Source organism: Castor canadensis, chromosome 1, assembly GCF_047511655.1.
Source record: "Castor canadensis chromosome 1, mCasCan1.hap1v2, whole genome shotgun sequence".
Lineage (NCBI taxonomy): Eukaryota > Metazoa > Chordata > Mammalia > Rodentia > Castoridae > Castor > Castor canadensis.
Genome location: NC_133386.1, coordinates 207,660,253 through 207,687,920, shown reverse-complemented (window position 1 = coordinate 207,687,920; position 27,668 = coordinate 207,660,253). Strand labels below are relative to the sequence as shown.

The 27,668-nt window shown below is 58.0% G+C and overlaps 1 protein-coding gene and 1 long non-coding RNA gene across 9 annotated transcripts; one reads left to right on the top strand and one right to left on the bottom strand.

Moving 5' to 3' along the window:
- Igf2 (insulin like growth factor 2) lies at positions 1-27,305 on the bottom strand. 8 transcript variants are annotated; one of them, XM_074051028.1, is made up of 6 exons: positions 17,374-17,511; positions 15,369-15,431; positions 10,105-10,269; positions 5,407-5,569; positions 3,774-3,922; positions 1-3,485 (listed from the first exon to the last, which is right to left on the bottom strand). In XM_074051028.1, the coding sequence occupies exons 3-6, from the start codon at positions 10,264-10,266 to the stop codon at positions 3,249-3,251; spliced, it is 711 nt and encodes a 236-aa protein (XP_073907129.1). In that variant the 5' UTR covers positions 10,267-10,269; positions 15,369-15,431; positions 17,374-17,511; the 3' UTR covers positions 1-3,248. The 8 variants fall into 8 exon arrangements, with proteins under 8 accessions (XP_073907129.1, XP_073907132.1, XP_073907133.1 ...); XM_074051031.1 differs by lacking the exons at positions 10,105-10,269; positions 15,369-15,431 and adding an exon at positions 27,190-27,305 and having other exon boundaries at positions 17,374-17,596; XM_074051032.1 differs by lacking the exon at positions 10,105-10,269.
- On the top strand, positions 8,541-17,376 carry LOC141415325 (uncharacterized). The gene is made up of 4 exons (XR_012440303.1): positions 8,541-8,640; positions 15,376-15,439; positions 16,194-16,321; positions 17,026-17,376. It is a non-coding gene; the product is annotated as an uncharacterized lncRNA (long non-coding RNA).
- Positions 27,306-27,668: the final 363 nt, after the last annotated feature.

Genomic DNA, 27,668 nt, shown 5'->3' with positions numbered 1-27,668 from the left:
TGCCTTTAAATGCTTTATTTGGGATTGCCAGCCAGCGTTAACAGGTTAAAGACAAAACCCAGCAGTGGATTCTGCCAGAAATATAGCATGTTAAAAGGGCTAAATTGAGGCAAATGAACGAACAGGGGCCACTGACAGATGGAATGGGGCAGTGGCACAGGATGACATTTGTCGTTCGGCACGTGGGGGGTCTTCAGGTGATGGCAAAGGAAGGGACCCAAGAGGGGGTCCTGCTGAAGACAGTGTAGGGTGGGGGACACGGGGAAGAGACAAGATGGAGGACCACACTAGGCACGGGAGGCCAGATAGGTGCCCAGGTCAAGATGGCCAGTGACCAGGGGAGAGCTGCAAATTTGGGAACACAGAGGGTAGGTCTGCAAGTGCCCCCGGGAGCACCCATCCCAGCGAGGCAAAGTGTAACACTGGGGGGATGAGTGTCCGGCCAAATGGGCAAACAATTTGGGGTGCCTCGAAGTATTTTGGACTGTCCAGCCAATCTGTATTCTCCAATTATAACAATTTGCTCTCTGAGTTTCTGGCCAATGTTCCAAATGGCCCATTCTCCAGGCACTTGCAGAGGGACCCTCTGTGCTGTGGTTGGACTGTCATGGACCGCCCCCAGGGTCATGCAAGTCCCGTCGCCAGGGCCCAGAGGCCTCGAGCCTCTAGACTGCTAGTCGGACTGTTATGCAGGGGGGCTGTGCTGGGGGCAGAAGTGGGGGTGAGGTAAACCTCCCAGCCGCCCGGGTCCCTGCCACAGTCCTAGGCACCGCAGGGGTGGCTGCACGGCACTGCCAGACCCGCGGGCCTCAGAGCCCAGGCGAACCCATCAAAGTCAGCTCTCTTGCTCTGCGGGCTTAAAGCCTTCTGGCCTCCCCAACTCCCGGCCTCACCCCACCCTGCCCATAGGAGGCCCCCAGAGCTCCAGACCTCCTAAAGACAAGGCAGAGCGCTGAGGAGTGGGGAAGGTGTCACTGAGGGAGGGGGGAGGGCTCCCCAAGTGTGAGGAAGGCGGCCACCTGCTCCCGCCCGATGGAGCCCCTCTGCTTACACATCTACAGTCCCTTCCCCCCCAGCTGGCCATGGCCAGCTGGGGGCCCCATCTTTGTGGCCTCCGAGCACCCTCCTGACACCGGGGGAGACACTGCCCCACCCCCCCTCCACCCCTCAGGACCTCCAGGGACCAGCCACTGTTCCTGGAAGCCAGGCCGAGCAGTGGCCTTCTCAATTCCCCTTTGACTTCTCTGTGGGGGCAGTGGCCAGCACCCCACAGAGGCTCCACTCCCAACTTAGCCCAAGCGACAGGGACAGATTCAAAAACAAAAATCAAATCAAGGGTGATAAATGGCGAGGAGCAGGACGTTGTGGTGATGGTGGTGGTGGTGGCTTGTGCATTTTACTTTTGTCACTGCTCCCCTGTTACATAGGAAGGGGATATAATTTGGTTATGAGCATATGAAAAGCTAGGGAGGGTTCAAAAAAAAAAAAAAAAAAGAAAGAAAGAAAAGAAAAAGGAAATATGCCCCAAGAAAGAAAGGGGGGGAAGATCAATTGACATAAAATTTTGGCTCCTGATTTCTCTATGTAATTCTGCAAGGTTACCTGCTTCTCCTCCTGACTTTGCCATCCAAAATCTCCCAGGACCATTTCCTACCCCAGAGCTTCCCCCACCCAGCCCCCACTGCCCCCCACCCACCCCTCCAACCGCCAGACTTCCCACACTCCCCACCATCAGTGTCAGTCTCCTGGGGAGCCCCCTCAGAAGTGGGGGCTCCCCAGGAGACTGACAAAGATGGCCCCTAGGTGTGTGTGTTGGGGGGGGATCCCCTAGATCTTTCTACCAGCACACCCAGGGGGTCAGGCTACTCGGAGAGCATGTCTGCTTAGCAATGCCATCTCGAATCTGGCCAGACTCATTCTCACTCTAGCTAGGTCGGTGCACAGTATATGCAAGGGCACCAACGTGGGTGGGGTCTGGGGAGCATCGTGACTCACCCTGCGGGGCACCGTCTCCAAGGAGATGTGCCTCACGGGGCGGGAGGGGAGTTCAGAGCGTGAAAACAGCACAGGAAATTTGGGTGGACCTCAGCCCAATCTCTGCAGTGTGGCTCAGATACCTGAGCTGCTTGGTTATTCTCAATGTTTTCATCTGGTCATGTGGGAGTGTGTGATGTGTGTGTGATGTGCGTGTGAGGGTTTGTGTGTGATGTGTATGCATGTGTGTGAGGGTTTGTGTGTGTGTGTGTGTGTGTGTGTGTGAGGTTTTGTGTGTGATGTGTGTGCATGTGTCAGGGTTGTGTATGTGATGTGTGTGTGTGCGTGTGAGGTTCTGTGTGTGATGTGTGTGTGAAGGTGTGTGTGTGTGTGCATGTGTGTGCTCATGTGGATGATGGATGCGTGTGACATGTGCTTTTTAGGGTAGGAACTGAGATGTAAGATTTTGGGGGTGGGGGTCTATGCCAATTAAGCTTTATTTGCAGTTTTCACGCTCCGTCCCCCTTCTCTGGTCTCACTGGGTTCCTCCACCAGCCCTATGGTGACACTGGACGGAAAGGTGAGTGAAGAATGAGTTTGGGTGGCTGTTGTTGTTGAACAGCCAATTACACTGAAAGTGCCTGATCTAAAGTTGTGACAAGGGAGATGGCACAGAAGGAAGGACATGCCCACCTGCAAAATTTCCAGTTCCCCTTCCTTTCTCTTGGGTTCAGGGACCCAGTCCAAGCCAATTTGACTCAAGGTCCAACGGGAAAGGAGGAAGGGGGGGGGGGCGGGGCATGCCAAATTCTTTTATTTTGCCAATTGCTTTGCAGCCAATTAATTCCTTTTTAGTATTCGTTAGCCAATTGGATTATTTTTAAAATTTTTTTTAAAGCTAATTAGCATTTCTGGTGTTTCTAAAAAGCCAATTAGTTTCAAGCATGTGTGTGAGATTTAGGGATTTGATGTTTTAAAGTTTTTGACGTATACATACAATTTGGAGGGGGGGGATTTGGGGGAGGGCTGTGTGGAAAAATTTTTGAAAAAGCCAATCAGTTTTGTTTCTGAAGATGTGATCTGTCAGCCCGATGGTGGGGGCCTAAGAGAGTAGCCTGATGTGGGGAGGCGGGGCATGGGGGCAGGTGGAGAGAAGCCCAGTGGGGTGGAAATGGGACTGAGAGATCTTAGTGGAGGGACCGGATGGAAATGTCCCTGGTCAAGAGGAGGTCACAGGGTGATGGTGCTACAATGCAGAATTACGACAATTTGGCTCACTTCTGGTTGCTGGACATCTCCGGAGAGGCACCCCCGTGGGCAGGGCTGTTGGAGGGCAAGGCGATCAGGGGACGGTGACGCTTGGCCTCTCTGAACGCTTCGAGCTCCTTGGCGAGTGTACGGCCTTGGCGGGCACGCAGGAGGGCAGGCAGGCCTCTGCGCAGGCGTTGGGTGGACTGTCTCCAGGTGTCATAGTGGAAAAACTTGCCCACGGGGTATCTGGGGAAGTTGTCCTGAAAAGGATAGGGCCAGTCAGTGAGCGCCATCTCCACCTGCACAGGTTCCTACCCTGAACCACCCACCCACACCTCACAATGGCCCGACCCGAAGACCCCGACCCACACCTGTGCCGCGCCAGGTCGAGTGCATGGGAAGAGGCCAACAGTGAGGCGCAAACTGCCCTCCAATGCCCTGCGAGCTCACAAGCTGGGTGCATCCTTGTTCCTGGGCTAAGAAGTCCAACTTACATCCACCTAACATCCTGTCCTGTCTCGGGTGAGGGGGAGGGTCCTGGGCCTCACCGGAAGCACGGTCGGAAAGGTTGACACGTCCCTCTCAGACTTGGCGGGGGTGGCGCAGTAGGTCTCCAGAAGGGCCAGGTCACAGCTGCGGAAGCAGCACTCCTCGACGATGCCACGACTGCGACGATTCACACGGCTTGCGGGCCTGCCTGGAAGCCCCACGGGACAGAGAGCAGCAGTCAGCACACATCAGGACGCCCCGGGCCCCTCCCAAAGAATGCTGCAGGAGGAGAAAACTCCCCCTGCCCTCAGCCTTAGGTCCTGGGCAGTCACTTGATCACCCTGAGGGAACAGGAGAGAAGCATGAACCAGGAGGGCGGAGGAGCCCAGAAAGGAGAGATGAAGGTGGGCATGCTGCAGGGCCAGCCCCGGGCCTCCTCTGATCTGAAATGGCACACCCTCTCTGTCCCACAGCCCCACAGCCACCACCAGGACCACAGGCCCTCACTGGAGGTGTTTGGAAAATGGGTAGGGTGTGGTCCCTGGACTTGGGGCTCTGGCTAGGAGAGACCTGAGCCTGAAGGGGCCCACCCCCCAGTGCTGCGCTGAGACAGGGAGGATAGGGCAGGAGAGAACAAGACGGGAGGGGAGGAGTGAGGTGCCCATAAACCACTCCCTTCTCTTCTCCCGTCTTTCTCCTCTCCCCCACTCAGGTCGAGGCTCGGCTGGGGGAACAAAGTCGCTGTGGATTTCATCTTGGGGCACAAATGGCAAGCATCATGGGGGGGAGGGAGAGGGAGCCCCATCTTGGGGGTCCCGTGAGTGGGCTCAGCCCAGTCTTCCTCTTAGGAAAGCGGGGAGGGGGGGGCTGGGGAGTGGCTCCCTGAGCAAGGATGGCCCTGCAGTGTCATGCCATGTCCTACCCCAAACCAGACAGGCAAGAGTGAGGGTCTGAGAAAGGCCAGGCACCAGGAGACCTTCTCAGAGAGAAGGCTTGAATGCAAGAGCATCTTGTGAGCACCTTACACGAAATTAAGTAGAAGCACAGAGAAGGAAGACAAGTGGTGAGAAGACAGAGTGGTCCATGCCAGAAAGGGGGGGCACCCTTCCTGATGCTCCTCTCTCTTCCCGCACAGGCATGCCCCACCCAGATGTCCCCCAGCTGCCCTCTTCTGCAAGCAGTGAGCCCACCTTGACCACCCAGGCTGGAAAACCAAGAGAGAAGCGTGGGCAACACGCAGGTTCTGATGGCAAGGGGCCAGCTCCTCCTGTACCCCAAGGCTGCATGCATACTCAGCCTTGTCACCCAGGACGAGGCTTTCAGCCTTTTTACTTTCATTGACTTTTAAATCAACCAGATGGTAAATCTGACCATCCAGGAGCACGTGCCCCTTGTAGAAATGGCCAGATTTGCAAAAAGGCAGAGTCTGAGCCCGCAGCTCTGCTCAAGTGTCATGGTGTCTCAGCAGCTGGGGGACTTCAAGCCCCACCCCACCCCTGCCAGGAGCACAGATCCCAAGGAGACCCCACCCTCTGGCAGTGTGAACTAGATCAGGGCTATTCACCTTGGAGTATCCCTGGCCCAAGGCCAGGTATCCTTAGCCGTCTCCCCTGGGAGGTCTGACTCCAACACTTATTGAGTGCCCACTGTATGCACCCTCCCCCTTCGCCCCACCACTCTGGAGCTACTTACTGAAGTAGAAGCCGCGGTCCCCACAGACAAACTGGAGGGTATCCACCAGCTCCCCGCCGCACAGGGTCTCACTGGGGCGGTAAGCAGCAATGCAGCACGAGGCAAAGGCCAAGAAGGTGAGAAGCACCAACATCGACTTCCCCATCAGCATCCCCATTGGTATCTGGGGACAAGAGTCAGGTAGGGTGTGAGGTAGGGCCCTGGACCACACCCATGATCCCAAGGTGCCCCTCCCCCAACCAGAAGTGCCCAGCCATCTCTTAATTTCAAATTCAACTGAAATTTGAAAACTGGCTTTCTTATTGAAAAGTTATCATTTTCAACGACAAAAAAATAACATACATGCTTGAACTGCTAAGGCCCCAGGGTCACTCTGAGAATGCAGAAGTGTTTGAGAGCCCCAGAGAGCGCTCCACAGCTCTGGTTTGCAAGAACCACCAGCAATTTTACATGGGGACCACAACTGTCCTGCAGCTCAGCCACACCCACGGCCTCAGAGACCAGTGCTGGACACCGGACCTGGCCTCCATCCTATGACGTCATGGGGGTGGGGCCAGCCCAAGGGCATGTCACTACTTCCACTACTGCTCTGGCAAGATGGCAGTTTGCTCCACCCCACCATGGAGCATGTGCATCCAAAAGGACCAGTCCCCATCTTGCCCACCACCCAGCTGGGCAGGGGACTCCAGGAGGACCACCCCGCCCCAAGCAGCAGGGCCAGCCCACTTCCCCCACCCCCTCTTCCAGTCTGAGCTGAGCAGAGCTCAGGTCAAGGATCCAGCGGTTAGAGCAACAGTACCGCCCACACTCCTGGGGGCCTAGCTCTCCAGAACCAGACCGTCCTCCAAGTCCTGGGCACCCCAAAGCACACAAGAAAGCCAAAAGTCCCCTTTCTAGGCCTCAACTCACACCACCCAGGGCCAGGGCCCTCAGAGTCCTTCAGTGACCACCAGACCAGATCATCTCCCCATCTGAGGGAGCTGGACACAGCAGGTCAGGCCACCTGGAGGCTGGACACCAGGTCTCTGCAGGCCAGTCCATTGTAGGACACACCCCCTCCACAGGCTGAGTGGCCTCAGGGCGGGCTGGGGCAAATGTTAACCAGCTCCTTTTGGGGTGGGAGGCCCCCACACACAGCAGGCTACTCCAGCTCATGCAGAAGATGGAACCCTATGGCCACAGCCCCTGCCTTCCTTCACAGGCCCAGGGGGTTTCTTGATGGGATAAATCACAGACAGAGACGAGAGGAATAAAAAAGAAACAATCTCGCTGTGGTCACCTCTACAGGAGGATCTAAAAGTCACCTTGCCCACCTCCTCCACAGGACCCCAACTGCCCTCCCCACCACCCTTCTCCACTTTCAAATTCTAGGAACAAACTCAGCCAGCCAGCCACTCAGCAGCGGTCAGTCCGAGGGCAGTTCCATCCTGCTGCCCTTGAAGTCCCTTCTGCAAACCCGACCACTCTAGTTCCGTGACCAGCCCAGGACACCAGCAGAAAGCAGGAGACTGGCCAAGAGGCATGAAGAGTTGTGAGACAGGTGAAGGCCCAGGAAAAGCCAGAAGCTGTTGGAGGAGGGAGGCAGAAGGGAAGAGAAGAAAAGAGGAAGGAGGAGAGGAAGCCAGGGAACTAGGTGGGAGCACAGGGGCAGAGGCCCAGGGGAGGACGAGGGCATGCGAGAGGCAGCAGGCCCGGCTGCAGGGCGGAGGCCCGAGGCTGGGCCGCTGCCCTGGCGACCCCACCAGGCAGGCCAGAGCAGGATGGCAGCAGGGTCCTGGCTTCACAGCCCTGGTTACCTGCAGCTGGACAGGAGGTTCGCTGGGGCTGGAGGAGAAGGAGGAGGAGGAAGCTGGAAGTCTCTCACAGGAGAAGCTAATGTCCAGTTTGCAAGCTGGTCAGTGCCTCAGCTTTTATGTCTGAGCCGGCTCCTCCCCAGCCCCGGCTCCACCCTACCCCCACCCCCTCCCTGCTGACCACTCCCCCCGCCCCCTTTGCACCCGCCCCCTCCCTCCTTCCAGCCAGTCCCTTCTCTTCTACACCCCCAACCGCTAGCGCTGGACTATCCCTTAGCAAAGCCCCATGATGGAGGCGCTCATCCTGCGCCCCCAGCCCATCTCTGCACAGGGCAATGGGGGAGGCGAGGGGTGGGGGCTCCTTTCCACCTCATCCTATGGAAACTTCCAAGCTGTCCACGACCAGGGGCAATTAACCCTCTCTGAGCTATACAGTCCTGCTCTTCTAAGCCTCAGCCTGGCCCCTCTCCCCAGATTCCGGGTTGTGAATGTTGGGGACAGAGATAGGGGGGCTTGGGGGTCATATATTGCAAATGTGGCGTCTGGCATGACTCCTTTGCCAACTCGGCCCCTTCTGGCCCCGCCCACCCAGTTTTCCTCTCTCAGTCTTGCTGGCACCAACTCAACATACCAGGGTGGGCTTCCGAGACTCTGCTCTCCTCCCCATCACCCAGCACCCTGGGAGGGGGAACAGGGCCCGTACAGCACAAATCACACATTTCCAACTGCCACCCCCCACCCCAACAGACCAGGAAGTCGCCTGCGCGGGCAGCTCACACCTCCCTGGCACTTCCCCACGCCCCTGCCCCTTCCCCTTCCCCCACTCCACGGGAGCGAGGGGGAGCGCGGGGTTTGGGCGCAGAAGGAACGGGACCCCAGCCCCCACCCTCGTCCCCGGCCCTGCCAGCCCAGCCGATCCCCGGCCCGGGGTGCGGGAGGAAGGGCCAGGCGTCCAGCGCACCCGCCTCCCTCCTGGCCCCGCCGGCCCGTGCGCCGCTTACCTGGAAGCCGGCGACGCTGCCGCCCACCTCCCTGCTGCGTTATCGCAAACCGAACAGCGGGCGTAGGCCCTCCTGCCGGACACTCCTCTGCCAGCGCCGCTCTGGCCGAGTCGCGGGGGCCGAATGTGCGACCGGGCAGAACGGGGGGATGGCTTTTTTGGGGGGGGGGACTCTTCTGCTTCTTTAGGGAGGACGGGCTGTCTTCGGGCTGGGGCGGGCCAGATGTTGTACTTTCGGGGGGGAAAGGGTATCGGGAAATGAGGTCAGCTGTTGTACCAAGGATAGAGGGGGGCAGAGATAGTGAGAGAGACAGAGTGAACGTGAAAAGGGGGGGGCCAAAGAGAGGGCGAGAGGGAGAGAGGACAGCGAGAGGCGGGCAGGCTCACAGCGGGAGAGAACAGCTCGGAGAGAAACAGAAAGCGTGTAATTAATCCACTTTGGTAGGCGAAGGCGAGGGCGGGCGTGAGGGGGGAGGGAGTCGGAGGCGAGGAGCGGGGTGGGGGCGGGAGGGAGCCCAGGGAAGGTGGCGAGGAACTGCGCGGGCCGCGCGCGGGCGCGGAGGGCGCAGAAAGCTAAGGAAAGAGCGCAACGTCGAGGGCCGGGGACGGTGTTGATCGGGGCGGAGTGGAGGCGTCACCCGGGCCGCGGGCGCCCAGCTCGGTTTGGGCCGACGGAGCCCTCTGCCGTCGCAAGCCCGGGCTTCGGGTGGGGAACAGGCGTGGCGGCGCCACGGCCGCTCGGGACGCAGCGCGGAAGGGGGAGCGGCCGGGCTGCGCGCCGGGGAGGGCTGGGGGGGGAGCGCGGGGGATGACAACGCCGGCGGCCTGCGAGCCGGACTGCCTGCGGGGGGGACCGCCTCCTCCGGCGAAGCGGGGACGGGCGTTGAGGTAGATGGAGGAGGAGGCGGCGGGGAATCCGCAGGCCCGACGGAGCGCGACCCCGCCGACGGCGCCCGGGACGGGAGTTAGCAGCGAGGCGACGGACGACGTCGACGCGGGGCCGCCAGCCCGGGTGGAGGCGCTGGCGGGCCGAGCGCGGGCGGGCGTGGGCCAGGAGGCGGGGGCGGCCGGAAGGGGGGGCCGGGGGCCGGCCTGGCCTCACGCAGCTCCGCCGGAGAGCAGGCGAACTGCGGGCGCCAACGCCCGGCTCTTATAGCCGCGCCACCCCGCGGCTCGGCGCCCGCTCGGGCCCCGCTGGCCGCGAGCCCGCGCCAATGGGCGCCCGCGGGGCCCTCGCCCCGCCCCAGGACCGCCCCCGCAACTCGAGCCACCGGAGGGAACGCGGGCTGGGGGCCCCGGGTCCGGGGGGCTGCGGTCGGGGGGGGGAGGGCTGTGGGGTGCGCGGTCGTGGGGCGAAGGTGGGGGGCTGGGAGCAGCAGAAGGTGAACGAAATCCCGAATCCCTATTCTAAAGAATTCGGGGGCCTCATCTCAAGTTTCTGGGGTGCCGAGGCGCCCTGCGCTCTTGCGCTGGGGGCGCAGAGCGAATAGCCATGAGCGGCATCATAAGCCGTAGCCATAGTGAGGGTTCCCGCGTCCCGCCATGAGTTACAAGGCAGGGACGTCCTATCAGAGTGCTGGCGCAGGTGACACGGCGCTGGGTTGGGGGTCCCCGCTAGAAACTTCCTGGGGAGGAAAGAAAGATCCCCTGTCTTGAGCGAAGCGCGCAGCCGCCACCTGCCCAAGCAGGCGGAGCGGGCTGCGCTGCACCTTGAGCCGCACGCTGATCCCGAGCGCCCCCCGGTGCCGCGCGGGAGCCCTGAGCAGCCTCGGCGGCTGCCAGGTGCGGGACACCGAGAAGGTCCACTGGTCCCAGCCGGATCTGGGCCAGGCACTGAGCCTGCTTGCAGAGATTGTGCCCGCTGGGGAGAAAGGAGCAGGGCGGGAAATGTATTTCAAATCCTACCTGCATGACTGAGCTCACCGGGGTGCGTCTAAGCAGCTCGCCTTTGGGGCCCACCCAAAATATCCGGACAATGGTTCCCCCGTCCTCAGTGCGTTGGACTTGCGTAGACACGGGTTCAGCCCCGGGGGCCACCACGATAATTTGGGGGTCTGGGGAAACCATCTCCTGGAGAGTTTGGACGACGTAAGAAGGCATTGTGATTTTTATCAAGTCAAAACCACTCACAAGCCCGCTCACCCTGCCCGCCCTCCGCAGCCCGCGCAGCCCGAGCCTAGCCGAGAGGAAGGGGCCGCAGGCGGCGGAAACCCGCGCGCCGGCTAACCCCCTTGCTCCGCCATCAATCACTGCGCCCGCGCTCGGCGCGCGCCTCCCCAAGCCCTCCGCCTGGCTGGCCGGAGGCGCCACGCCGCCAGCGCGGGGAGCGCCTTTCCTCCGCGTCCCTACGACCCAGCGCTCGGGGCCAATCCACTTTCCCCACAATCACAGTCTTTGCAAAGAGTAAACGAAAGCAGAGCCAGTTTCGGGGCGCCTAGCCCCAGGGAGTGTGGCCGCCGAGCGCGAGGCCCGCAGCCAGTTCCCGTGCTCGTTATCGGCCTCTCCCTCGGCAGCCGGAGACAAGCGCCAGCCGGGGCAGGACGGCAGTAGGTGCGGGCAGCCCCAAGGGCTGGGGCCGCAGAGGCTGCGGGACCGCGCCGCGGGGAGCTCACCGCGAAGCCCGAGGCTGCGTCTGCAGGCGCAGGAGGAGCCAAGGCGGCAGGCGGGCGAGCTCTCTGTGGAGGGCAGTGGACGCTGCTGAAGGTGAGCGAGACCCCGGGGGCAGTCCCCAGTGTCCGGGGGCAACGCCCAGTCCGTTGGAAGACCCGGGGACAATGCCCAAATTTGGGGGAAACTGGGGGCAATGCCCAGTCGTTTCCCTGGATGCGGGAGAAGCACTGCTCACGTCTGAGCGGTAGCTCGGCTGTCCTGAGTGTTTGGGGCACACATAAAAATTTCCAAAATCCGAATTGCTCCGTGGACTCCGTAGGAGACGCAAAGGAGTAGAAACCATTGCCCGCTGTGCGCGGGACAGGGGAAGCTGCTGAGGGTGGTCGGTGGGCCAGGAACAATGCCCCAATTTCGGGGATCCCAAGTTAGGGCTCTGTCCGGTTTGCAGCCCAGAGAATGAGTGTCCCGATGTAGGGGCCCAGGGGGAGATTTTTATTAATAGGGGAACTGTGATTAATGGCTAAATTTGAGGTTACAGAAAGATGGAGTCCAAGTTTGGGGGGGTGAAGACAATTGCTCTGTGCAATTGGGGGACATGGTGATCCAGGTCTAAAATTGGAGAACCCAGCATCTTGGTCAGCAAGTTTGGGGGACCCACGAAATTCCAGACTGATTTGTAAAGGATAGGTTCTTTTGGATCGAAGAAAAACTCAACATGAAATTTGGGCGGACCTAGGAGGCAAAATTGCTTAAAACTGAGGTGGAAAACAATACATATTTTGGGGATACAGACAAATTCTTATTAAAGTGTTAGGAGAAAGAAGGGATTAATGACCACATTTTAGGACCGCTGGCCAGTGAGCTGACACTTGCAGGAGCCGGGGAACAAACCTCCAGTCACTGTGGCCTCTGGGAAAATCCCTAATATCCTTTGGACATTGGAGGAACTCTGTCAAAATTTGGGGGACCTACAGTGTAAGCAGTACATGTGGGGGATGCATAAAATCAATGTCCTTTTATATTAAGTTTTTAGAATAGATTTAGGGGTTTTTTTGTTGTTGAACAAAAGGAAAAATCCTATATGATTTTGCATTTGGGGAGCCCCAGTAAAACACAACCAAAGTTTTGGGGGATCCATGGAGGTACTCAATGGAGATTGGTATCTAACTTCAGGGAACTGAGTTAGTAAGTAGGAAACTGAAAAGACACAGACCTCTAAAACCTGCGATTTCTGGGATATTTTTCATTGTGCTTTGGGGGGCTCGTGAAACATTGCCTCAATTTAGGGGGACTCAAGGTAGGGATTATAAAGTTCGCCAAAGTTCATTAAAAACTTAGGTCATTAAAAGCTCCATTCTGTGGAGAAAAAAATCCTATTTGTTTTGGACTACCTCAGTTTGGGGGCTCCAGGAAAATAATTTTTGAATCCAAGGATCCAGAGATATCGCTCAGGACTCGGGGTCAATGTCTAAGTTTTAAGGACAGGGATTACTGGTTCTTAAATCCTAGGGCCTTGAGAATCAGTGCCCCAAATTTGTGATCTGGAGGGAGCGTGTAGCGTTGCAGAAAGCATTGCTCAAGTCGGAAGGACTCTGGGTGTATGAGTTATGTTGCAGCCAGAGAAAGCACAGCCTTTCTGTGACCCAAGGGTAAAAACTGTGTTTCTTTGGGGGTCTTGGAGAGCATTGCCTGATATTTGAAGGAGCCCAACATGTGTGAACCTGGCCGCAGAAGAAAAGAGCCCACTGTCATCCTGGGAGTTGGGATTGATTTTTGAATTTGATAAAATCACGGTCCTGGTCACCAAGTTATAGAGGACCCAGCGATCTTTTAAAATTGGAAATGTTGTGATGCAGAGAAAATGCTCTCAGTGTCTAGGGCTTGGGGACATTCAACAAAGCCTGGGGTAAAAAGATAAAGGCTCTGCCCCAGGGTTAGTTGTGTGCCTGGTGTGACCCACAGAGGCATGGGGCAGCATGTGTGATTTGGGAGAGCGTGGAAAGCCCTCCATCACACTGAACACACCTTGGGTAATTTACTCAGCCAGATTTTGGGGCCTGGGTTACAGCGTCTATATTGTAACGATCCCTAGTAGAGTCCAGGAAGCTTGTAGAGCCCTGGAAATGAAAATCCAAAATCCTTACAGCCCACGGGGAGGCGAGGATTCGCTCAGTGAGTTTTGAGGATCACTGGCAAGAGTACTCTAAATTTTATAGCATCAGGAAATCACAGTGCAGATCGGTTACAAAGCCTTGGGTGTTGTGGTACCTAAATTTTGAAGGAGGCAACGTTCAGACTTGGAGGGTTCCAGGAAAATTGTTCTGTGCGTTAGGGAGACCGGGGATTTAAGGTGCAAAATTTACAGAGCCCAGGTTGGGGGGAATAGATTGTGAAACTCCGCGGATATTGTCTGAACTGATGAATCCGGAGAACTGGAGAAGTCAGAACAGGGGCGGTAAGCTTAGGAGACTCTGCGGTTCAGTATCCAAAATTATAAGGAAAAGTTACACTTGTTTTGGGGACAGTACTTAAATACCAGAAAAATGCTGTCCATACTCTAGGGAGCCGAGGGAATTTGTCAGCCTAACCATAGGACCTAGTGGTTGCTGTTTAAATTTTAGAGAATCCGTAAGCGATGGGGGGGGGGGGGGAGTGTGTAAAAACAAAAACAGAAAACTGCTAAGCAAATTTGGGGATCCCGGGACAAAAGAGTTTAAATCCGGGGAAGCCAGCCGAAGATTCCCGTGTTTTGAACTGTTTGAAAATTAATGTCCAAAAAATTTTTGTGAGCAGTTACAAACGCTGGATGTATCTGGAGGAACTGGAAAGCAATGCTTAAAATTTGGAGGCTCCCAGAAAAAAAAAAATAATAATGTCGGAGTTCCAGAAAAGCAGGGAAACTGCTGGCTTCATTGAAACCCTGGAGAACTGGGGCTGCATCGGAGAAGCCGAGCTACAGGGCTGGAAGGGGACGCGCCGCGGGAGCCACGGTGCGCAGGGACCCGCGCACGGAGCAGTGGCGCCCTCCCCGGGGGATGCGGGCGCGGGCTGAGCTAAGCGGCCGCTCGGGGAAGGGGCGCGCGGGCGGCGCGGGCAGGTAATGCGGGCGCCCGGGAGCGCACGCCCGCCTGAATTGAGCTTTTCGTTCTTCCGCCTTCTCGCCACGGAGAGCGTTTCTATGGCGGGAGCCCGGGTGGAGCGGGCGTGTAGGTGGAAGGGGGAAACTCGAGGGAGCGGCCGGGGCGCTGCTTCCCGGGCGTTCCCAGGGCTCCCGGCGCCCGACTCGGCCGCCGCGGAGGAGGCCCGCGGGCTCCTCGCCGCCACTGCGCCCCACGCGCTTCCGCGCTGCGAGCCTAGGCGAAGCCGCGACCGGGCAGCCGCCGGGGGCAGGCTCGTCCCTGGCTGGGCTTAGGGGCCCCGGAGCACCCCCGGGTGGCCACCCCCCAGCCGGCCCGGCGCTTCCCGTGCGCCGTTCAGGGCCTTCGCCAGCTACCCAGCAATGGTGAAACCGATTTTGTTTGGGTAATGCGAAAGTGGAGAGGAAATGGGGAAGCCAAGGAAAAACTAGGGGAAGAAAGAGGGGGGTCAGAACGATGGCTGGGCGTCAGGGGTCACCTTTCGTTTTCTCAAAGAGAACTTTCACGACAAGCCTCCCGACCCCGGCCGGGGAAAGTCCATTCCCTTAAGGACAAATATTAAACCCACATGCAGGCGCACGGTGCTGCCACAGGGAACAAGGCCACCCCCTTAGCATTGGGCAGTGTTGGAGGTGAGGGTTAGCGACTGAGGAGGGACCTGTCGGGTGGAGGGTGGGAGTGCCAGAGAGGGGCGCTGCTGGGAGCAGCAGACTGGTGGGAATCTTGGGGCTCTTAAAATAGTTATTGCTGGTTTCTACTGTCACCCCATAGAGACCCAGGATGGAAGGGGCGATATCTCAGAGCCTGGCACTTTGGAGAGGTAGGGGTTAATGCCACTGGACAGGTGTGGGCAAGGCACCTCCTTCACATTTGTTGGCAAGGCAGAGATACACCCCCCCACCATGAAAAGCAGTCCATTTTCCACCCCAGCACGAGGCACGTGGGGAATGTTCCCCCTTCAAATTCCAGTCCGCATCAATCACCCCATGTCCCATTCCAAGAACATCTGGTCTGTCTCCCCCACCCATCACTGCCCCCCTCCCCCTTCCACCAGCCTCATGCAGACTCTGGCCCTGGCTTTCTGGCCTGCGGGGTGTGCTATAGACTGGTGGGAGCCTCCAGCTGAGAGGGCTCGGTGGCAATGTTCCCACTCCAGGGAGACTTGTAAATTTGGGGGTGCACGTCTGCACCCCTGTCCCTCTGAAACGAGAGCTGATTTCAAACTCTTGCTGAGGATTTCATGGACAAGTGCAGAGCTGGCCCCCTTGGCCTGGCTCTGGGGTCCCCATCTTTTCTCCAGATCTGCTCCCCAGTGTGGCATGGGCAGGGTGCTAGGGTGAGAGCCCTGTTTCAGAGTCCTGATTTCCTCCTCCTTGGGGGTGTTGGGGACAATCACATCAGTGGCCTGTTTGGGGGGCTCACCTTGCAGGGGTGCCTGTCCTGGAGAAGTCACCCCACTGCCAGTGCTCGGAGACACTTCTGGACCTTGCCAGGTAGGGAGAAACTGAAGTCACCTTGGGGTGCTCACTGTAGAGCCACTAGGGCTAGAGTGTGGGAATCATGCCAGGGCAAGCAGGTGGGGGGCACTCATTCCCTCCCTCCCCCCCCACTCCACGCTGCCCGCTGAGCCCTTGCCTGGCCTTATTTAGTCAAAAGTGTGGCAGCAGGGGCAGATGGGAGGCTGAGGCAGATCCGGGTCACCCTAGGGCTCAAAAAGCAGGCCTGGAGGCCCCCAGCCAGGACCAGCAGCCAGATTCTTGCCCCAAGTACCTGTCCTTCCCCCTACTTCCTGCCCCCCAAGGTAGGAAGGGTCCCCTTAGGATGCCATGGAGGCTGGGGTGGCTGGCAGGAACTTAAGCCCTAAGCGGGGCACCCCACCCCTGCCCTGCTCCCCCCCCCCCACCACTGCCCACCGCAATGCTGGGCTCCTCTCTCTCTGGGTAAGAAGACTCAAATTCAGAAGAGGATAAATGTCCTTCATAGATTTGAGCTTACCCTACCAAGCCTGGCCCTTGTGGCTCTGCTTGCTCCCCACTGTTGCCTGGATCCCCAAAGCCACTAGGCAGACCATGGCCTTTCTCTTTCTCCTTTTGCTCCCCAGCTCCAGCTGTGAGCTGGCGGCTCTCCTCCTCCTGAGACCAAGCCTAGCATTTTACACACCCAGCTCCCTTCTCCACGGCCCCCTGAGCACCTTCCCTCACCTCCTGCAGGGTGCCCACTGAAGAGGCACTGACCTTCTGCTTCTAGGCAACAAAGGACAAACTGCTTGGCTTGGGAGGCCAGGGACCTATGGATGCCGAACTAGAACCCCCAGAACCACCAACACCATGAAGGCAGAAACACCCAATGGCTGATCAACAAGCCTAAAGCCAAAAGTACGTTGGGGTCGGGGGTTGGTGTGGGGGCAGCAGGGCACGGGGCCAAGGGGGAGGGGGTGTACTCAAGAGGAACTGAGACTACACTACTGCGTTGTCATTTTATTTAGTATCTGAACTAAAGACACTTTAAAAGAACTGACTTGGCTTTTCTAGTGGCCTGAAAGGGGTCACCGGCTGGGTCCCTCTCTGCAGGCTCTGGGAGGCCTGCATTGTTTGTAGGTCAGGCACAAGGACACAGACCCTTGCTGCCTGCCTTCTACCTCCAGTGCTCCCCAAGACTCCAAGCCTCTGCCCCCCTTCCCCCAACCCCAGTACCTGACTGGTGAACTGAGAGACCACTACTGCTGGCTTGCTCCTGCAGAATCAGCCTTGGGTCTGGCCTTGGGTTCTTTCTAGCTGCCCCCCACCCCCACTCACACACAGGAAGCCCCGCTGGCCTGCTGAACACAATGGAATCATGACACCAGCTTTGTAACGCCCTTTACAGGCTCAGAAGGCCTCTTTGGCTATTATCTCACTTACTGTCCACAATTCAGCCAGGAGACCTGAGACTGCCACCCACTTTGACACAGAGATCAAGCCACTGGTGCTTTGCACCAGTGTATAAGTGTATACAGTGCCTCATACACCCCAGCTTTCCCCAGGGGTCTCCCTGTTCCTCCCACCTAATTTTTTCCCTTTTTTCTCATTTTCCTTTTCAGATTCTGACCTCATCTGGATCCCTTGCCTTCTCTGCTTGGGCTGCCTACCATCTGCCCTGCTGCCTGTGTCCTTCCTCAGTCAGGAACCACTCCAAGGACCTGTGTGCCTCAAGACCACAGAGAACTGTTCTCCACACCTGAACCCTCAGGAGAGGCACCTGCAACCCACATGAATTCCGGATGCCAGCAGTGTGACTCTGAATATACCTGGAGCCTCCACTGGCTCCTTGTAAAACTGAAGGGGGTGGGGGTGGGGAGAAAGATCTATGTCTGTGCCTGGGGGACCCAAACTGTACAAATCCCCTGCACCATTGGACACCCCTGCCCTGCCCGGCCATGGACACTCACCTCTGGGGCTGGGGCTGGAGCTGGCTGCTGGAGTCAGTTCTGGGAGCGTGGGGATTGCCTGGGCCACAGGCCACAGCAGCTCACCTCTGGACTGGGCTCTCGGGCTGCTCTGGTAGGCTGGGGCTCCTGAGGCTGGGGCTCAGCCTGAGGAGATGCAGGACCTTGGGGCTGGGGCCTGGGATCCACTTCTTCCCTCACAGGCTCTGTGGTGACTACTCGGCCCCTAGGGAAAAGTAGAGGGTGCTCTTTTGCAATTATCTCTTTCAAAAACAAGTTTTCCTCCAGCCCAGCCAGGCCCCCTCCCCTCCCCAGGCTGTTGTTGGGTGGGGAGGCCTGTGGGTTGCCTAGTCACTGGTTCAGGCACTCTCTCTCTCCCCCTCCTCTCCCTTCAGCTGCCTAGCCCCCTCCTTTGCAAAGTACAAGGGTAGTCAGAAGTCACTGCCAAGTCTGACAGCTGCCCGTGGGGTGGCAGGAGACCCTCCTGTCAGATGGACAGGCTGTTCTCTTACTGGTTGGGGGTGGGCTTCTTTCTGCCTGGGCACTGGGTGGAGGGCTGTACACAAAGGGCCTGCCTTGAAGGGGTAAAAACACAAAATATGAAAATCTCCCCCTCCCCTCACAACACTCCCACCTTGGGTGGAAGCTAAGAGGGCCCCTCAGCAGGGCAAAAATCAAAGGAACACAGCTCTGTGTTGGGAAGGCAGGCCAAGCAAAGGGTGATTGGGGCTTCTTGGGAAATGAGCCCCCTTCCATAAACACCATGACAGGTGGAGTGAGGAGGCTGGGACCCAAGGGGCAGAGGAGAAAACTTCATGCATAGATGAGTGTCCCCCACCCCGGGAAGCTGTCATAACCCTGTTCTCTCCTCTGTGGGTAGGGGAGGCTGAGGATCTCAGGGATTGCTGGGCACTGTCAGGACAGAAGCAGCTTCCCTAAGACAAAAAACCTACTGGGGGATATCAAGGGACCCTGTCCTTTCATGGTCCTTTTAACCATCTAGTGGCTTGGTGGTGGTCAGGAGGTATAAGGCAGTGAGGAACGAGAAGATTTTCTTTAAAACAGTATCTATGTATATAAAAGGCAAACACTACTCCACACTTTCAATCCTAGGCCCTCCACAGTCTCCAGTTTGTGTCTGGGACTGGAAGTGGGGGGCAGTGCTGGGAGGGGAAACTTGTCACAGAAAAACCTTTTACATTTGCAAAAGCAGGTGTGTGCTCCTGCTAGGAAGAGCAGCCCTACCCTCCTCTCCTGCCCCTCCCATTTTGCCTGGCAGATGAGTGAAGGAAAACCTATTTTCCTTGCAAAAGGCTATGTGGCTTCATGCAGCCCTATAGAAGGGTAACCTCCCCAATTGTCTTTCCCATCCCCTCCAAAGTCAAGGGTAGTCTTGGGTAGTGTGCTCTACCAGCCCCTCAGCTCCCCGACAGCAGAAGGTCTTCCCCTCCCTAGCCCAGGGTCCTGCTTGCCCCCCAGCCCCTAGTGTCCAGCCCGCCCATCCCTCAATGCTCAAACCACAGTTTTCACACACACACACACACACACACACACACACACACACACAGGGTTCAGCACGAGGGAGAGAAGCTGGGTACCTGTATTCTAGTCGCTGTGTTGTCCCCCCAGCTCCCGGACGATGGATAAAGAGGACTGGGGAGTCACTGGTGCCCAAGGCTCTCTGCCGAAACTGCCCGGCCGATGGTCCACTGGCTGGGCCAGTGTTAGCAGTCCCGGCCAAAGCAGGGGGCGCTCTGGCAGGGGCGCCCAGACCCTCCAGCTGGGTCGATGATGGGGAAGAGGAGGTGGAGGGGGACGAGGCTGAGGCTGGAGAGACGGTAAAAGGCACTTTTAGCGTGTGCATGATAACAGGGCCCCTAGGAGCAGGACTGCCTGTCCGCCGCTGAGCACAGCACCTGCTCAAATGCCAACTGAAGCTTTGGCTCTACCCCCTCACCTCCTTGTCCCCTCCACGCCTGTCCCTAAGCCCCTCCAAATTTGGGCAACTTCATGCCAATCAATAGTGCTGACTGGGCAGCTGGCTGGGGCATCTTCCCAAACCAGGGCACAGGGGCACTGGAGGGTGGAGCTTTGGCCCACCCCTGGTCAGCGGAAGGACGTCTGTGGGCTTGCACTTGAGCCGGAAGCACTCCCTGTTAGCTAGAGGGTGGGGACTGTGTGGAGGGGGTTGGGAGTGGGTGGGGTGTCATGAGAGTGACACTTGGCAGTCACTTGACACCCTGGAATGTCTGTGGGCGTGGCACTGGTAAAATGGGGGCGGGGCCAAGTGAAAAAGGAACTGGGTTCGAGAATAAACCAGAAAATTGGTTTTCAAGTGCTCCCAGTGCAGTTCTGGCACCATGCGTCCATGTTTTACCATATTCTATGGATAGAGGGCTCATCTGGGAGTGTTTCCCTGTTGCTAGTCACACCTCACCTGACCCCCTACCCTCTGTGCGTGGTGATGGACACTAAGCAGGTAGTACCCTATAGCAAGTGGCACACAGTGAGTAGTGCTACCCAGATACTTCTGGGCACCTGACCAGCATTTTGGGTCTAGATGAAACTCCAATTAAGGCTCAGACTCACAGCCAATAGCAGCTGGGGGCGGGCTCAGGTAGAAGTGCTGCTTGATTGGACTAAATGTTATTGGGGACTTTGAAACTTCTGTCCCTAGCCTTGATGGATAACAGGGGGCAAAGCAAAGACTAACAAAGAGACCAAGACATACCCACTCCCCAGGGACCCACCAGTACCCCACCCACCTACCCCCACACTCCTGCACCCCAGGCCCTCACTCTTTAGGTGTTAATCAGCCCATGTTGGAAGTTAATTCTCCCCTCTCCCTCTGTCATCCAAGCCCCACTGAACTCCCTCTCTAGTGGGGGGGAGGCAGGGCACATGTAGGGAGAATGGGGCTTTCAGTGGGGAAGAAAGTCAAACTTGAGGGGGCCTCAACTCTGATGGGGGTGACCCAGCATGGTGCAGGTGTCCCAGAGCCATATCCCATGGGAGAAGCCTACTAGGCTTTTGGATGAGGAGGGATGCTACTGACCCCCCCAAGTCAAGACTGGAGCACATGGCAGGGATCCAGTGTGAGGCACCCCACATTCCTCAGGGCACAGGAGTCATCACTCATGCAAGCTAGGGCTCTGCTTTGGGACTCTGTGGCACACACTGTACCCAGGCATCTGCAATATGCCTGGGTGTTGCAAGGACCCACTCACTGCCAGGGCCCTCTGGGGACACTTGGCCAGGACTTGCCAAGCTGAAGGTGGGGGTAGGAAAGTGAAGGGCTCACCCCATGAAAATGAGATTCCATAAGAGGCCCACCAGAAAGGAAAGCAGCCCACACCTCACAGATCACAACCCTGGAGCTGTGGAGCTTTCCACTCCCCGCATAATTTAAACTCTGCCCTGGACTGGATGCCCACCTCTGGGCTGTTTTATTCCATCAGGATCTTAGAACCTAGGGTGTTTAAGCAAGGAGAGAGAGCAAGGCCAGGGGGCCGTGGTGGGGAGGGCCAATGGAGCGGTGGGTAAACCATGGTACCACTGAAGCAGGAGTACAGGCATTGGGCCTCAGTGAGTTGGGGTGACAGTGTTGTGACCTCCCTAGAATTATATTCCATGGATTTTCTATTGAGGGTCACATGACCTATAGGGATACAGGTGGGAGAGACCATAAAAAGAACAAAATTTGGGGTGCTAAAGTGAAGGACACAACATAGCAAAGCCTCCTTACTCCTCTCCTTCTTAGGACTGGGACAGACTTAGCCCACCCCAGGGTTTTGGTCAGGGCCCCCAGAAATCTCCAGCACCCAGTTTCCTTAACTGGGCTGCTTAAGTGGCCTCATGCTGACATCTGGTGGCCATTTCTGGAATTACAATGGCAGAACTCAAAGGCTTACCTAAGAGAATTTGGGGCAGTCTAGGAACTGGACAGGTGAGAGGTGAAGCTGTGACCTTTCTCCCGATAGGGGAGAGACCCCACAGCAGAGTGCAGGTGGGTTCTGCAATCTGGTGCTCGAGGCTGTGCGCTCTTTTGCCTCTACCCTTCTTTACAGAATTTGGGGGTCAGGGATTTCTAGCGTTCGGAGATTTGTGGCATCTGGGGACCTGAAGCCACAGGTTAAACCTGGAGCACCTTGAAACATCCATTTTGTTCTGAGAACTGTGTTATAGTATGTCAAAATAAAATCGATGTGTTATCAAGAGTCCTTGGAGCAGTTTGTCATAACCCCGTTCGGAAGTAGGGGTCCTGGGAGGAGCAAGGGCCAGCTCAGTTTTTATTCTCAGTGCCAATCACAGCTCCATCCTGCCACGCCTGGAAAGAGGGAATTTCCAAATCTGGCCCGAGCCTGACATCCTGTGGCCACGTGAGGAGTTGCAGCCACAGCTTCAGCGCTTGCTTTCCCCAGAATCAGTGTTGCCCCCGACCAGTTTCGTGCTGCTGGGGATGGAACCCAGAGCTTTGCACACACAGGCAAGTGTTCTCCCACTGATTTGCACCCCAAGCCACCAATAGTGCCCATCTGATTAACTCCAGGGCCCTCTAACAAGCGGGGGAATTGAGAGGAGGCAGGGACTCAGAACTCCTGCAAGCACACTTTGTCCCCGCAGGGCCCAATCACTGCCCCCACACACCCTGCTCCCCTGCCGTGCGCACACACACACACACCACACACCACACTCCACACACACCACACACACACACACACACACAGGGGAAGCCCTTTGGTGCTAAGGCCACCTCCATGGAGGCTACAAGGCCACAGCCCAGGGCCTCGGGAGCTCTGAGGAGCCCACTCTGCACAGCTCACACCACTGTACGCCCAGACAGGGGAGGAGTGGGCAGGAGGGACTGGAGAGCTGCCCTGGTTCAAATCCCAGCTTTGCCAATCAACATGAGGCAATCGGTCTATTCTCTCTTCCGACCTCACAAGTTCAACCCGAGGCATGTGGGAGCTGTGGTTCCCTGGCCCAGGCTCCCTTGGCCTATGGGCTTAGAGAGCCTCAAAGACCACCGCACACACACCCCACAAAGGGCCTCAGGCCCAGAGGACACCCTCATTTGCACCTTGGCACTGCTGACCTCTCCTGAGGGCTTCCTGTCGTCCAGCCCCTTTCTCCTCCTTGGTCCACTCCAAGATGAGGAGAGGCCTCAGTTCTCTAGCCTCTAGAAAGCTGGTCCTCCCCAGTGTGGTCCCACACATATCCATGTCTGGGAACCATGCAGAACATACATGGGCTTCTCACCTACAAAGCCAGGGCCAGAGCCAGACCCTAGGTGCTGTCCCCATGAGACAAAGTCTCAGAGAGAGAGAACGACTTGCCAGAGACACCCAAGCGAGAGGCGCAGAGTCTGGATGGGTGGTCCCTCTTCTTCCACACCTCACCATGTACCTGGAAGCCCTCTGGCCCACCTGGGTGGAATGACACTGACGGACAGAGTTGCATGGTCTTGGTGATGGAGGACCACAATCATGGTGTTCTGAGATAGGCAGAGGTCTCTGAGACGGTGTGGGCAGGCCAAGAGGGAAGGGACAGGTGAGGTACATTCACACTTTGGGGCAGAATCCAGAACTGGAAGGAAGGGGTTTCTTTGAGATGCCTCCAGAATCAGACCTCCCTGTGATCTGATTCTAAGCCCTTCCCTTTGGTTGTGTGGGAAGGAGGCACAAGGCTGGATTTGGAGGATGGCTTGACTTATCAGGAGGAAGCCAAGGGCACCGTGAGCCAGGGCCTGCTCCACTTCCTCAGGCGTTGCTGTGCTCAGTAGCCAGGGTAGGCAAGGGCTCTTTTGGTTCCCTTCTGATGAGTGAGGAAACCTAGGCCCAGATATGTCAAGAGACTTTCTCAAGGCCACATGGCTATGAGTGACACAGCCAAGATGTAAGGTCTGGCCTGCTTGGCCCACCAGCCTCAAAATGCAGCCCTTGCACTGTCCCAAGGGGACACTTCACTGGACCCGAGGATGCTGAGGGTGAATAGGGAGGTAAAGACCTGTCACCTCACCACAGGATACAGCCACTCCTCTGCTTTTGAAGGGCCAGCCCATGCTCAGCCATGGAGAAGAGCCCCAGAGGCCAGTTCTGCATCTCTGGCAATGACCCGTGGTGGTCCCTGGCTTGTTCTGCGGGGGTAGCCAACATGGACCATGCCCTGAAGGCTTCAGCACCACTAGGAAGCCCCCTGCCTGTCCATTCTCGTCTCCTGGGTTCTGAGGACTGACTACAGAAACAAACAACATGCTGACTCCATGACACCAAGGCCCAAAGAGAGGAAGCAACTTGTGGGAATTACGCAAGCCCAAAGGTTGAGGGTGGTCCCCCGTCTCCTCCCTCCCTCTCTGCTCTCAGCTGGCTCTCCCTTCACCTGAGCCAGCCCCCTCACCCTTCTTTTCTGACATCTGGGCAGAGGTTGGGGCACCTGTCCTTTACCCGCTCCACCCCTGCCCACTGAAGCTGTCCTCTGCCCTCGGAGGCTCAGTCTCCATCACCAGAGCATGGACTGAGTTATACCTGACAACCACCAGACTCCTGCATCACCTCCTCCCAGACCGGCCCTCACTGCCTGGGGTCACTGGGTGTTGCTATCCCATGTCCAGAGAGTATAGAGGATTTTCCACCCTCCTAGGCAGCCCAAGCTGCGTGGGCCTTGGAGACATGGAGGGGGCCAGAGGCCAGGCTGGCACAAGACCGAGCTGTATGTGAGAATGGTCTTTGAAGAGCAAAGGACTGTGCCTGGAGTCTCAGCATGAACGGCCATAAGCTGGCAGGGCTGCCGGCCCCTGGCTCTGTTTTCCACAAACACAGATGGGCTGGGAGGGTCAGAGGGAGGCCTGGGTGGAATGTGGCTCGGTGCCGGCTGCCTCCTTTAAAGACTCTGCGGCCTGTGTGTGTATGTGGAGGTGGTGGGGCGGGGGGCGTCCCAGAAGCACAGAGGTCTATGGACCTCCAGGCTGGGTGGCATAGAGGCTGACCTCCCAAGTGTAGCTGGGAAAAGCCGCCATCCATCCTACCCACGTGGTGGGAGCCGCGTGTGGCCCCTGGGGCTGGTCTCAGTCTCTAATGCCTGGGACGTTAGTCCAGAGGTCAGCTGCCTGGGTCCAGACACTGAGGATCTCTAGATGGGCGAGAGAACGGGCAGACGTGGCCCTGTTGACTCTTGGCCTGAGGGATGCTGACTTTGACTTGATTTCCGGTCACATGTGCCCCAGGACCCTTCTGCCCTGCCTTGGAGAGTGGGGCTTCTGGGGGACCTTACAGCTCAGATCAGGCCTGGCTTCCAGAGAGCAGTCTCAGGCTCTGTGGGTCAGGGACAGGGTCCTGCTGACCCCAGCTGGTAGGCAGGAAGTGGGGCGTCTGGCCACCTGGGAGTGGGGGAGCAAGTAGAGGACAGCGAGGGGCAGGCCGGAGGCCAGTGGGGTGCTTGGCGCCAGCACAGCATGACAGGCCACACAGGGACGATGGGGAGGCCACCTCTGTGGCTCCACTTTCGAAGGAATCCGACTTGCTGTTCTGTGGCCAGGCCAGAAACAATATTAGGAGGGAGCGCGGCGGGGAGCAGGAGGGATCGGGAGGGACGCTGTGTCCTGGCTGCTCCTCGGCTCTCAGACCCCTGTCCACCCACCCCAGCTGACCTCCCTCTCCTCTCAGCACTGGGCTGAGGGTGGACATGGGAAAAGACTAACCCTGACTTATCAGGACCCCCATGAAGCCTCCTGCACTCCTGGGTCTCTGTGGCCCCTGCTTCATGTGGGAATAGGCTCAGCCTCCCACTTGAACGGCCAAGGGGCCTCCAAGCAGAGCATGGCCTTACAGGGACACACAGCCCACAGAATTCCCCAGGGCCCTGGGGACCCTCTGCCAAATTCCCACCTGTACACAAGCAGCCTGATCCCCTGGCCTGTTTGTTCAACCATAACACGGGGGGCCAGAGGGAGTAGTCCCTAAAGTCGCCTCAGGGTCTCTGTGATTCTGGGAGGGGGCTCAGACTCTAGCTTGAGGTACTCTAAAAACCTCGAAGACCTGGACATTTGTCCAGCTGCTCCCCAGACATCTGGGAAGCCTGGACCCACAAGGTTGGCTTGGGGCTGATGGGGCTTGGACCGCATCCCCCCCAAATCATCAGACCCTTTCCCTCCTTCCCAAACCTTATGCCCTCCGGAGTCCAGGGAAGCCAGCCTGTTGGGCAGCCCCTCAGCCCCCGTGAGCGCCCCCAGTGAATGCAGTCCCCAGAAGGTCCAGGCTGAGGCTGGACCTAGAGTGCTACAAAAGTGAGGCTCTAGTGCCCTCTGGTGGCTGAATCTGTGAATAGCCTCTCCTAGCCATGTCCAGAATTCACCGTGTCCACCCTAAAACAGCCACCTACGCTGGGCCACTGCGTCTGAGCCTGCCACAGGCTCCCCAGGGATCTCCCTCCACTTAACCTGGCTGGTGACCAGCGGAGTTCGGCCTGAGTGCTGCCCAGGGCTGGTTTTTCCAGGTGTGCAGGGCTTAAGAACTGGGTGGTTCTGGGCTAGCTCCCTGTCCTCGGGCCAGACCCCCAACTGACACTCAAGGACAGGGGTCGACCTTAGCATCCCAGTGTCCACCTTGCATGCCCCCCAGGGTCTTCTCAGGCCCGGAGAACAGTGAGGACAGTAAATATTTACTGTTGACAAGAGAAAGCAAATACTGCCCTCAGGTGCCAGTTCATGGTGCCAGGAGCCAACGCAATTCAGGGAGCTGGCCTGGGGACAGCCACAGCAGCAGTGTTCTGGGTGGCGGGGGGGGGGTGGCCTGCACCAGAATGCCAGCTGGCCTGACCTCCAGTCTCAGTCTCCCCTCATGCAGCACAGGTACAGGAGTTCTCACCCTGCATCGAGCAACTGACCTAATCAGACCAGGCCACTGTACAGGACAGGGCTGCCCTTGGAGACCAGGCAGAGGCTGAGAAGGGGGCCAAGGGTCCAGCAAAGTTAGGGGACCTTGGGAAGCAGCTGTTTATCCTCTCCCCACTGCCCCAACTGGGGAGCCCTTGGATGGACTCTCCAGCCCACAACGCAAGGATGACAAGCATGGCTGGACCCAGCTGACCATCACTAAAAGCCGTATGGGCCAGTGAAGCCTAGTTCCAGGGACACTGGAGAGATGTCCTTGGCTTCCCAGAATGGGAGGAGCAGGGGAGTGAGGCTGAAGGGGGATGGTAGAGCCAGGTCTGTGCGCTCACCTATGTGGGTGAACTGGGGTCTCTAGGGACCCACACTCCCCAGTCAGGACATCTGGGTGGCACCTGTTGGGACACTGGGCCTGATTCTGCCTCTGCTTCCTGAGCAGCCTCTTCTCATTTGCTCCCAGGGAATTGTGGGGATAGAGAAGCCTTGCCGACCTGTCTCTGTGCTCAGAGTGGGAAGGGCAGGGAGGAGGGTCCAGCCACCAGGACTGGACAGGCTGCAGAAAGGGAAAGCGCGCTGCACAGCACAGCGGAGTCTCTTTTGAGTGGACAATGTCATTCCCCAACCCTGCTGAGGCCCCCATGGGTGAACTCACAGGAAATTTGGCCCCTGAAACAACACTCCTGAGTTCCCCAGCACCACCAGTCCTACCCCACTGGTGGTCCTGCAAGGCTGGTCTGACCCCTCAAGGTCTGAGACCCCCAGGGCCTTCCTCTACCCCAGCACACAGACCCTCAAGAGAGTTTGTGACCCCTCTGCAGGAAACATCCCCAGGACTTGGGTCGCCGTGGCCAATGGGTGTCTGCAGGTCCAGTAGACCCTGGCTGGCCCATTTCCTTATCCCAGCCCTGGCCATTGCTCAGTGGGGGTTCACATACCTCAACTCCAGCAGGGAGCCCCTGCCTCTAGCCGTGCGAACGGGCCTGCGGGGTGTTCCCATAGACAGATCCCAGCCTCCTCCTCCCCTCCTCTTCCGGGTCCAGTGTCCGGCCGTCCATCCGCCTGCCCAGTCTGGCCCCCACTCCAGGGGCGGGGCTTGCTGGGGGCCCACAACATCTCCTCTAGGAGGGGGTGCTGGTGTGGTCACAGGGAGGAGGGTGACAGGCAAGTGGTCCTCAAGACTGCAGGCAGAGGCTGCCCAGGCGGCTTGTGGGAGGGTCTGTGCTTTCTGCTTTGAGGCTGGCCTCTAGTGGTCTGCAGCTGCCAGGCCCAGGTGCAGCCCAGGTTTGGTCACCCCAAGCCCTAGCCGGGAGTAGACCTCAGGGCAGGTACGGATTGGTTTGGCCTGGGTTTCAGGCAGGCTGGCCAAGTCTTGGGGTGGCCAGGGTCACTCGTTGACCTTCCAGGCCCTGATCAG

Bases quoted from the DNA above. Each gene is read 5' to 3' on its own strand.
- Igf2 (XM_074051028.1), bottom strand. From the start codon at position 10,266: ATGGTTTCCCCAGACCCCCAAATTATCGTGGTGGCCCCCGGGGCTGAA. The intron at 5,570-10,104 runs GTAGGATTTGAA...TCTTGTCCCCAG, and splicing joins CGGTGAGCTCAGTCATGCAG to ATACCAATGGGGATGCTGAT. The intron at 3,923-5,406 runs GTAAGTAGCTCC...TGGGGCTTCCAG, and splicing joins GGACCGCGGCTTCTACTTCA to GCAGGCCCGCAAGCCGTGTG.